The sequence below is a fragment of the Acanthisitta chloris genome, unplaced genomic scaffold, assembly GCF_000695815.1.
Source record: "Acanthisitta chloris isolate BGI_N310 unplaced genomic scaffold, ASM69581v1 scaffold23277, whole genome shotgun sequence".
In the NCBI taxonomy this organism is placed as follows: Eukaryota; Metazoa; Chordata; class Aves; order Passeriformes; family Acanthisittidae; genus Acanthisitta; species Acanthisitta chloris.
This window is the reverse complement of record NW_008681283.1, coordinates 1,831-13,438: the sequence shown is the minus strand read 5'-3', so window position 1 is coordinate 13,438 and position 11,608 is coordinate 1,831. Positions and strand designations below refer to the sequence as shown.

At 44.1% G+C, this 11,608-nt stretch overlaps 1 protein-coding gene across 1 annotated transcript in view; it reads left to right on the top strand.

Moving 5' to 3' along the window:
* The window catches only part of SWAP70 (SWAP switching B-cell complex 70kDa subunit), a gene marked incomplete at its 5' end in the record, with an annotated part of 23,884 nt that extends 14,785 nt beyond the window's left edge, over window positions 1-9,099 (top strand). Inside the window, 8 exons of the mRNA XM_009078061.1 lie at window positions 29-175; window positions 421-529; window positions 1,550-1,731; window positions 5,033-5,140; window positions 5,793-5,959; window positions 6,671-6,869; window positions 8,225-8,321; window positions 8,953-9,099. Coding sequence (XP_009076309.1) covers window positions 29-175; window positions 421-529; window positions 1,550-1,731; window positions 5,033-5,140; window positions 5,793-5,959; window positions 6,671-6,869; window positions 8,225-8,321; window positions 8,953-9,059 — 1,116 coding nt within the window. The remainder of the gene's footprint in view (window positions 1-28; window positions 176-420; window positions 530-1,549; window positions 1,732-5,032; window positions 5,141-5,792; window positions 5,960-6,670; window positions 6,870-8,224; window positions 8,322-8,952) is intronic.
* Between the last annotated feature and the right edge of the window lie 2,509 nt (window positions 9,100-11,608).

Below are 11,608 nucleotides of genomic sequence, written 5' to 3'. Positions count from 1 at the left end.
ACGTCAGCTCCTCTCGTGCTTCTCACAGGGCTATATGCTGAAAAAAGGTCACAAGAGGAAAAACTGGATGGAGCGATGGTTTGTGCTAAAGCCCAACGTTATTTCCTACTACGTAAGTGAAGATTTAAAGGACAAGAAAGGAGACATCATGCTGGATGGCAACTGTTGTGTAGAGGTAAAAAAACCCCACACCTAAAGCTATGTGTGTCTCTAAAGATAAGAACTGATCCTTTTCTGAGTGGGATTGACTACTGATATCTTTTATTAACCTCTGTGAAAACAGTTCATAAACACCCTTTTAATAAAGGCTCTGAGTGCTGGTGTTTGCAGCTCTGTAGCACATACCTGCATACGTGGGCCTTGATTGTATAACCTGGACTTCAGTGTTTGCCAGGCTAATCCTTTTGTTACCCCTTCTAGGCCTTGCCTGACAAAGATGGAAAGAAATGCCTTTTTCTCATAAAATGTCTTGATAAAACCTTTGAGATCAGTGCCTCTGATAAAAAGAAGAAGCAGGAGTGGATACAAGGTGAGGTTTCAAAAAAATGCATGTTACATGAAAGTTAAGGTAAGTTAAGTATGACAGCTGTGCTTTACTCAAATTTGAAATTCTTGGTCTTGCTGTCTGTTTTGGGCACACAGATCCTTAAAGGGCCTGAGACTCAGGAAGAACTAAGGATCCACACCAGGGAAATCAGTTTCTGTCATTTAGGTGCCTCAATTTAGGCAGCCATAACCAAAATGAAGTGGTTATCATTGTTGCTTTTTCTATATTGGCTGCACTGTGAGGGAGAACGGAAACAACACTGTAAATTGTTGCTTTTGGGGCAAAAGGAAAAGCATGTCACTTGAGCATCATAAAGTACCAGCCTTCCCAGACATGTGCTGAATGATAGTTAGCTCCATCTGCAGAGTGAGGGAGAAGCCCTTGTAAAGCTGCAGTTGCTAATGCCTTTGAAGTATGTGCAGGAGTTAAATATTTGGAGCTGTGTGATTTCATTTGTACTTCCCTCTTCACCTACAGCATGTGTTTCATTGCACTAAAGTTAGATGTATGAGGAGTTATTACTTAGTTCCAAAAGGAGGTATTTTTTCACAATCATAGTAGGTGAATAAAATACCAACATCATCTGTCACTCTCTGCTCTGCTCTCTATTTCATCACTGCATGTAAGTGAATGAGAGCTGCTGTCTTCCTGGAAGAAAGCTGTTCCTTGGAGTATCAGTAGGGCTGGTTCCAGGGAAGTAAGTGATATTTATGTTAGATAACATCTTACTCCTTGATTAGAGTCACTGAATCTCGGTGGTAAGAAATCCTGCAGCGTTGGGGTTTTTTTTCTTGCAGCTGGACATATATGTGACTTGGATGTCCATGGCCTGTTAGAAATCAGTATTGGAATTGACATAATGCAGTGGAATTCCCAGACCTTAGCCTTGTGCCTCACAGCCAGTACTCACAGCCAAGTGCCTCTCACTTTTGGGTTGTGTTGACTGCTAGCCTGACGAGAATTAGGACATTTCAGCATGTCCCATCACCTGTTCTCCTCCAGCCATCCAGAGCACCGTGAGCCTGCTGAGAGCAGGGAGGCCCCCGCCCCACAAGGAAGCGCGCCAGAAACGGAGGGAGCTGCGGCAGAAGCTGTTGGCTGAGCAGGAGGAGCTGGAGAGGCAGATGAGGGAGCTGCAGGCAGCCAACGAGAACAAGCAGAAGGAACTGGAGACCGTGCGGAAGGTGGGAGTGGAGCCCATGGCTGGGTTCGGCACAGCTGGGCATCCCGTGCCTGGTGCTCAGGCACACTGAGCACACCCCTCGGGCACAGCTCAGGGGCTGGTCTAGAGCAATGTGCCAGCTGGGTGGTGTCTGGGGACTGCAGAGACTAATATTGGCAGTTGGTGGTGGGTTTTTTCCTTTTCTCTGTCAGAGTCAGGCCTTTCCATTCAGATTTTCTTACATCGTTTTCCCAAGTTATGGTATGTGATTTGTTTGTATGGGAACTGTTCTCCTCACACAGATGTAGTTTCCAGTCATATAAATTTAATTTACAAAGATTCCAGAGATGCAGAGTGATTTTATGAGTATGTATTAGCATAATTTTATCAGAGTAGTTTGGGAGAGATTTATAGACCTAAGACACATAGCAGTGTTTAAATGCTGCTTCCTCATGGATTGAATCTGAAAGCCTGAGAACTGGGCTAGACATGGCCAAGTGTCAGCAGAAGACCTGGAGAATGCATCATTTTCCTTGTGGCCACCTCTTGAGTCTGAGGACTGGCAGGAGGCAGCAAGGGCCTCTAACAGTGGATGGAACATGCTGATGGGTATTTGTGCTTTGGAATAGTTGGTGCCTCCACAGAGACTTGATTAGTGTCCAAATATAATTTCTGTCTTTAGAAGGAGAAGACTTGCCAGAAGAGTTACTGTGGCTGTTAGTGCTGTGTGTGCCTTGGAGGCTGTTTAGCCTCTCTCCCACTCACGTCCCTGCTGCTCCAGCAGCCAGATCTCTGCTCTGTGCTTACTCTAAAGAGTCTTTTGTTCACTACCTCCCTAAATTAATGTGATTTCTTTTGCATTCCCATTTAGAGCAAGTCTGCATTATTGCTTGAGTTTTTCATAAACAAACTCCTCCAATTTCAGCCCTCAGAAAAGATTTCCATGATCTTTGCAGTGGGGAAAACTACAAATATTGAGAAAGCATGTTAAAGGGTTTGAGTCTAGAAAGCACATAAAATAATCCAAAGCATATCTTTTAAAAACTCTTGCCATTAACTCCCAATTTGTGTCAGGGAGCAATTTGTGGGTTTTCAATTACCCCTGCACTGACAGTACTGATGGAGGTATTATTCTGTTTACCCAGACTGGAATCTGATGGTGGAAAAGTGGTTTTTAATTTAATTTTAGCACCTAGAGCCTACCATGTGTTTAAGATTCAGAATGCAAACTAGACCTTAAAGGACAGCCTGTGGTACTTGCTGCTGATAAGTAATATACCTGCTAACAGAAATCATTGGGCTGGATTTCAGTGTTGTTGACTTTGTTGAGAAGAAGTTAGAGAGGAGGATAATGTGGGAGCAGTGGGATGGTGACAGGCTCCAGGGAGTTTTATAAAAATCACAATGGGTAAACTAAGGATTTGTGGCCAGGAGCATCTTTTGAAGGGGAATGGATTAAAATGACTTCTCAAGGAAAGCAGCTTAGGCTCTGACATGAACTACTGCACCTTGCCTAAGTGGAACTGGAGGGGATGAACTGAAAGTGCTTGATTAGTTACAAAACTGTTCTTCAAGGAAAAGGCTTTGTAAATGGTTCAGGAAACAGAATTGCTCTGGGAAGCTGAGAGGTAGCTTTGCTCCTGATGGCAGTGAGCCACCATTTGTGCAGCATCTGCCAAAGTGCTGAGACTGGTTTGTATTTTGATAGCTCCTGCAGCACAAAGTTTCACAAGAGTAAGAGCCTTTGTCTAAAGTAGATTTCTTTTTTCACATTTTTAGTGGAATTTCGAGATGTGCACATTGAACAAACTGAAAGTTAAGTTTCTCTTACTATGAGAGCATGCAGAAGTTGTGTGTGCCCTTTCTGTGTCAGTTTGGGGTCTTGCATGGGCTTCAGTGACTCTGCTAGCTAGCAAACACCTGCTGGAATGGTGTTTGATTCCCTTCCCCTCCTCCCCCCACATTTGGGCCTTTTCCCTGCACTGCAGAGCTGTTCCCAGTAACCTCACCTGCCAGGAACTGCTGTTGGTGAATTAAGCAGGAAGTAGGTGATACAGAGTGGACAAACGGAATATTTTCATGTTGAGCTCTCTGGCACCACCCTTGCCTGTGGCTCTGCACGTTCACCCTCACAGCTCAGTATTGGCAATGTTTGTTGCATTTCAAAGCAGGGAAGGAAATCAAAAGGAAATTTCATTTAAATAGGCATATCTTGGATGTGACTACAATTACATGCTTTTAAATGTTCTGGCAGAGGAGGAATTCTGCTTCTAAAACACTGGCATCATTTAAGCCTTTCAAAGGAGAACAATTCTGTACTATCTTCTGCAACTTAAAACCAGAAACTCGAGCCTTCTCTGTCCCTTCTTCCCATCTATTTCAGACTAGAGGGATACTACAAGCACCTGAAAGAATGGAAGTTTTAGCTTGGCAGATTTAATCATTTAGGCATCTCACTAGCTCATCTAGGTTGTGTGAGGAAGGATGGTTTAACTGTGGTACCTTCCAAAAGTGCTAAGAAAGTCCATGACAGAATCATTCAATGGTCTGGGTTGGAAGGGACTGTAAAGATCATCTAGTTCCGACACACTGCTGGTAAAGTTTTGACTGGTACTCTAAGATGTGCTTTGGAATCCTGGTGAAAAGAAAAACTGTGACAACTGTGAATGATTTGTGAAATCAAGATGCAACAAAAGTTAAATAGGTTGCAAGAAGGCATGAAAGTACAAGCAGTTGTTTCCTGGGCCTTAGAGCTGACTAGACTAATTTCCCCCTAATTTCAAGTGATGATTTTCTTTACCTTACTTGGCAGTTTAGGGGATGTTAGAGGGATGTGATTCACAACAGCACAATCTCTTATTATAGTCAAAGTTTGCAGTACTTCTGCTTTCCTGTGGCAGTTCAGTGCTTCTGAGTAATGTTTGTGCATGAGCTGCATGCTGGCATGCTTTCACTGCTCCTGCCTGGAATGTGCTTTTCCGTAACAGTTTTCTATCCCATATGAGGTAGAGAAGGAAATAGAGCAATTTCTATCTCTTGTGCAAAGCAGGACTCAAAGGAAACTTAGAGGAAGTCAGGTCATTGCCTTTTCATTGGTAAATTTAAAGTTGTCTTGCAAATAAGCAAGCTGGAAAAGTACATTTAGAGATTGAGAACAGCCTCAGACATTAAAAGACTCCAGCTGGTGCCTTAATGGAAACCTTGTGGAGGTTTCTTCCACTTTTGTTAAACCTGAGAATTCTTAAATAAAATTCCATTCCCTCAAAATGTTTTAGTTTTTACAATTTTTTTATTTTTTTTCTCCCCCTCTCCTTCTCCTTCAGCAACTGGAAGCAGCAGCTGCTCGTGCTGCTGAGGAGGAGAAGAAAAGACTTCAGACTCAAGTTGAGTTACAAGATCGCTTCAGTTTGGAGCTGGAGAGAGAAAAAATGGTGAGTAGTGCATGTGATTACACACAGTGAGCCAGGACCTCCCTCCCAGGCAGTCACTGCAGGGATTCTGCACGTTTTGGGGGCCTGGAGAAGGCAACCTGCACTGCAGTTATTAGAGATGTAGCCATGAAATAGTTTTACTGGTGAATTCACCTACCAGCACACCTTGGCTACAATTTGGGGAGCATTCAAAGCTTAAATACTACTGGAAGACTGGAAAAAAAAAATCACTGAAGGATAAATGCGAACTGAAGTTCTCCTTGCAGTTTTCAAAGATGGAGAGCCTGAGGTGATTACCTACTGCATAAATATGCAAAATGAACCAGGCAAAGCCATACATGCTTTCTCTTCCTTCAGTTTAGTATCTGTAAACTGAGCAACAAATTCAAGGTGACTGAAGTTGGGTTTGAGCCCTTGTAAAAACCCTGTGCTGCAGGGAGGTAGGGCAATGCAAATAACCTATATTATTATTATTTATTTTTTTTAAATGCTCTTAGTTACAAGTCTTGCCTCAATTTGTCCATTCTGCTCTGCAAGCAGCAGGAAAAGGTTTGTCTCTGAAAACATTATCTGAGGCAAACCTGGCAATTCCTTTCAAAACTGGAAACCTGAGTTGAGTGGTAGCTCATGTGTTCCCAACTTCTGCTTCTAGGTAAGACAGAAAATGGAAGAGCAGGTTGCTCAGAAATCGTCTGAGCTGGAACAGTATTTACAGAGAGTACGTGAGCTGGAAGAAATGTATAAACAGCTCCAGGAAGCTTTGGAGGATGAGAAACAGGCACGGCAGGATGAGGAGACTGTAAGGAAACTTCAGGCCAGGTATGGCTCTGAGCAGGTGGATGAGTCTGTCAGTGCCTGGCCCTGCCCTGCCAGGGGGCAGTGACTGGGCCGTGCTGGGGCACAGTGCTGGAGTGGGGGACGAGCTGCCAGCAGACACAGCCTTCCCTTTCCCGGGACACGAAGGCTGGTGGTGGATGTTCCAAAAGTGTCTGAGGAGCCCCGGGCAGAGGGAGTGCTCAGCAGTGTCAGAAAAGCAGCACACTTGTGTTTCCATTGGGTGTTGTGCATGTCAGCACGTGGAAAACTGAGGTCCCTCTGTCAGGCTTTCAGTTGTTCATTTTATAAAGCAGTAACTGTAAATGTGACTTTCTGCTGTATTTTATCGCAGGTGTAAGTTGTAATGATAAAGGGTTAAGCTCCCTCTGACTCCCAGGGGCTTTGTTTAGTAATGCTTTGTTTCTCCACCTGTCCAGTGCTCCTGTGACCGTGCAGGTAACTCACTGCTTGTTTCCTCGGGGGCTCCCACTGCTGACTGAGTTTTGTGGAGAGCCCCTGGCTGCAGTCAGACTGTGCACCCTGCCTGACTCTCAGCCAACGAGCAATAACTGTCCCTGCTTCCCAAGCCTTTTTTTAAACAGCATTTTCTTTCCCTTTTCTTTCCCCAACAATTAACTCGGCTTCCCTACCTGTGGGCTACATAATGGATACAACTTACTTTGAAGTGCAGTTAATGTCACAACCCCTTTGCAGATTGCTGGAAGAGGAGTCAGCAAAGAGAGCTGAACTGGAAAAATGGCATTTGCAGCAGCAACAGACCATTCAGATGACAGAAGCAGAGAAGCAAGAGCTAGAAAACCAGAGAATGATAAAGGAACAGGCTCTTCAAGTTGCTATGCAGCAACTGAAACAGCTCGAACTGGAAAGGAAGGAGGCCCTTGAGCAGTATGAGGTGAGCTGTTCTGTCCATCAGCCTCTCATCCTTACCAGAGACTGAGTTTGAAGTTCATCAGAGTTATGCTCTTTAAGGATTGAAGCACAGAAGTTGCACTAAGAGGCAGGACAGGTGGGTTGGGGTTTTTTGGTCTCGAGCAGTAGATGCATTTGAAGAGGACTTATTTCAGACACACCACCTCCATAATTTATTTTTGTCCCAATTTGCATGCAAGCCAGCTCAGTCACATCCTGAAATACTCTGTGTATTGGTCTTTGACTGTAGACTCACTCCATGTGCAGCCCCAGTGCCATACCTGAATGCCCTTTGCTTCTGCATTAGTTACTCTTGCAATGTTTCCATGATGGCATGGCACAGTACTGTCTTCTACTGTAGGCACTTGTGCCTCAAAAATGTATTTAAGCACTGAGTGGAAGTGAAGGAGAGTAGGAATTAGCTCAGATTCTCAGTGTGTAGCAGTGCTTCATGTCCCCAGTGCCAGGTCTGCTCTCTGCACTGAGTGTTTTTGGGGAAGGGCAGTAGCTGTGTTCATGGAAGAAATCAGAGCCAGAATCCAGCAAGCAGAGTCTGAAGTGCTGCACACTTTCCAGGGCTAGAGAGGTATAGATCCTGCATGTATTTAGGTCAGGCTCATGTTGCCCTGGGCAGCCTGTTCATGCTGGTCTCTGTGCTGTTGGGGACAAGCCCATGAGCTGTCTCAGCTGGCACAGAGTACAAGTGCTGCAGTGGCTGCGCAAGGGCTCCAGCTGGGGTAGTTCTGGCCACTTTACAACTTCCCATGCTGGTGTTACATCTCACACCATCATTAAATTACTTTTGGGTAATACTTGACAGTTTTTTTTTAAAGTGACATCTCAGGGTTTTTTATGTGAAGCATCATTTACTACTCCAAAGGAACTGCTGAACACAACAGACATAAAAAAGACCAAAAAAATCCACAAACCAATTGTTTTAGAAATAATTAAGCACTAGCCTTCCATTTGGAATTGCCCAAAAGACCAGTTTATGCTGAAGAATGCATCTTCCTTTTCCTTTTATGCTTTCTCAGAGTGAGAGATACCCAGCAGCTGTTCTCAATTTGGAAAAGAAAATGCATCTTTGCTGTTTTGAAACTACAGTTTATGCTTTCAATCTTTATGAAGACTAGCCCTGCTTACACAGCTTGTTATTTTTGGATTCTGGTTTGACATTTTTTTAGCAATGACTTAGGATGGTTAGAAGTGGAGCTCTCCAGTCCACAGCAAACGAGGGGCTGCCTGAATTAGTGTGGCTTTTGACTGAAAAAGGGTTATCTTTTTATCCGAACAGAGTAAAGATGTTCTTGTTTTCAAGAGGGCTGTGTCTTATTTCAGGAGGTTAAGAAGAAATTGGAAACAGCAGCTAATAACACCAAGAGTTGGAAAGATAAAGTAGCTCATCATGAGGGATTAATTCGACTAATAGAGCCAGGTAAGTTATCACAGTTAGTTAGAAAAATAGGTATCCATTGTGTCTCTCACTTAGCTCCCCTGGGGATTTGCTGCCTTTACCAGTGGCTTGTTCACAGCAGCCTCCACATAGCACATTTGAGAGCTGCTGGTGGCAGCTTCAAGCCTCTACCCCTACGGATCCTACTATAACAAACTTGTTATCATTCTTTGTTTGAAACAAAGCAAGGATCAGCCTGAACACTGCATCATTTGGGTGTTCAGTGCATTCAAAAACATGAAGTAAATACTTGATTTTTGGAAAAGTTTAATTTCTTAGCTTAATTAATACCATGCCAGCCCAGAGGGAAGTGGCTTTGAAATGCAGTGCTGGAGAGACCTCCAAGGACCTCTCTAAAGGCAAGAAGAAAGGGGTTTCCTAAGATAGAACTCTCTGAGGGTGGAAGTTGGGAGGTAAGGATGCAAAAGATTGCAGCAGTTGGCACCTTGTCATACTGAGCACCTTCAGTGACAGCACCCCAGGCATCCCTCTCTCCTTGGATCCCCTCTGAGGTTTCCAGCACTTACCAGGCCGTGCCGTGGTGACACCGACACCAGGCGTGCGATGTGCCTGTCAGAAATGCCTGTTCCAAGTATTGCCCTCTGTCTTCCAGGCTCCAAGAATCCTCACCTGATCACAAACTGGGGCCCAGCTGCCTTCACCGAGGCTGAACTCGAGCAGAGAGAAAAGAGCTGGAAAGGGAAAAAAACCACGTCTTAATCCTGGTGGCAGCTGCTGTAGTCTGTGAAGAGAAGCACCTCCCCTCGCTCTGCTTTGCACAGAGCAGCCTCTTGCTTACAAGGGTCTTAGTTTGCTCAGCAGCTTGGGCCTTGCTGCAGCTGAAGTGCTCTTACCACATCAGGGTGGCTGCTCCGAGCCAGCAGTTACAGTGTGCTGCCTCACAGTACTTGCTGGTTTCCCTCACATTTCCAGAAATTTCTCTTGTACAAAGCTTTGACTGAAGGTTTTTATTTAAATGTAGCTTGTGGCAGAGTTGTTTCTGTACTGGCCTATAACAATCTGACAGGAACTAACCCATCAAGCAGCATCACTTTCATTCCAAAAAATGAGGGAAGCAATTGTTCCACTGATTCGGTTAGTGTCATTTAAACCCAGGATAAATCAGTGCTGGAGGTTGTGTCCAACTCTGAGATAAAGCATTACCTTTCCTTCCTCTGAGACTCCTCCTACCTTTGCTCTGTCCATCTCTTGCTTTTTGCATGGTGCTTAGTGCTCAGATATTCTTCCTTAGTGAGGGTGGGCTGGCGTCACTGGGACCTGCTGCCTGGCTGGGTTTGGTGTCCTGTTCTCCTCTACTTGCAGAAGTCCAAACAAAGGAACTGGAAACAGGCCTGTAGAAAATGCTGCTGTAAGACACTTGGGAAAAGTAGCTGTGCAGGATTGTTCTTGTACTGTCTCATACTTGAGAGGTGCTAAATAAAGCCTTGAGAGTTCTCTTCATAGTTGCAAAGATGCAGTTTTGGCCCAGAGGTTTCTGAGCAGATGAGTGAAGGTGGTGGCACAGGCCAAACACCACCTGTGTCAAGGCTGTGTTTGTGCAAGGAATCTGGTTAAAACACACCACCACTTGTAGATGCAACACTTTTGTCTTGCTCGTAATTGGAAGCCAGATTAAAAAATTGTAAGATGAAAACTAAATCTTACTTTTTTTAAAACAAAAATGGTATGTGTGTAGCAATACTGCTCTAGGCAAAAAGTAATTCCCATCAGCAAAATAATCCAACCTTTCTAGCAGCAAGGTGTTCTGAGGAGGAGCCTCAGTTCTCTCCAGGACAAAGGCAGTTGGCTCTGTTTCCGCGGGTGACTTTGCTGTGTAGCTGTCAGTCTGCTGCTCAGAACAGGATTCCTGTTACCTTCTACAGAGAACTGGTGCCTGTTGGTGTGGCCTCCCTCCCTTAGCACCTGCCTGTTAGCTCAGCTGTGTGTTAAATTATTTTTACTGAGTAAGAAGTGATGTTTTCAGGAGGATAAGCAGTGCCTTCGTGTGAACACTGTGACACTTGGATCTTGGAAGCAGAAGCTGCACAGAGGTGGTGTCCAGATTTGGAAGTCAATAGCATTTTATTTGCCTATTAACTAAGACTCACTCAAATACTGAATCTTCTCAGACATTTATTCTCTGTGATTATATTTTTATACTAATTGAAATCTTTAATGTATCAGTAAATGCTGATTAGAATGGCAGGAAAATCCTGGACCTTCCTATCTGTACTTACTGTACAGGAAAACAATAGTTCCTCAGGCTTCATAACAAGGCATGTTTTAAATTGACAGAATTAAATTTACAGAAGCAATCTGAAGGCAAAAAACCAACCAACTGTAACAGAAATACTAATATACACATGGTTAAACTTTCCTAAAGGAGCTGGAACTGTATTTATAACTACCAAACATCTTTTATGTGGAGAACACGAGGTGTATTGGGGCTAAACTTGTTTAATTTTTTCTAACAGTCTTTGTTTTGGACAAGTGTTTTATAAGCACACCAAATGATGCATGTTTTCATATTTTGTACTGTTCTTTAGAATTGGCTGTTTAATAAAGTACTATAAAGTCATTTACATTTTGGAATTAATTGATGTCTTTTTGCCAGGGTTTCTTTGGGGGTTACTGGAGTTCAAAATCCAGTAACTGAGGAGAGGGAGTATTACTTTGATGGAAGCAATTTAACAGTTGGACCAATGAGATGTGGATTAAGCCATGATGAAGGCAGTGCTCACACAGATAACAAACACAGTATAATTTGCATTAACAGCACACCTTGCTACAGCTTAATGGTGCTCACAGCCAGCCTGGCTTGGGAAGAGGATTGGGAGCTTTGCATGCCAGGGGGGAAAGGAATTGATACCTACAGCAGCCTTGGAGTGGGAGCTCAGGGCAGACCCGAGCTCAGCAGGGAGCTGGTGGGGACCATGGCCCGGGGTGAGGCACCTGGGCACAGCCAGACGTGTCCCTGCGCAGAGCAGCCCCTCCGTCACCCGCGTCGCTCTGGCCTGAGCTACCTCTTGGTCACTATTACAAGAGGAAAGGAGAGAAGTCTCTTTTCAGCCTTATTGTCCCTGCTTGCTCTGATAAATTAAGAAAGCTTTGTGTGACGAGAGAAGTCTCTTTTCAGCCTTATTGTCGCTGCTTGCTCTGATAAATTAAGAAATCTTTGTGTGACATGTTGCACAGTAAAGGTGGGGGGAGAGGTTGGTTAAAAATTACACCACTTACCTTCTGAGCAAAAGTAGCACTTTAGAATAAGC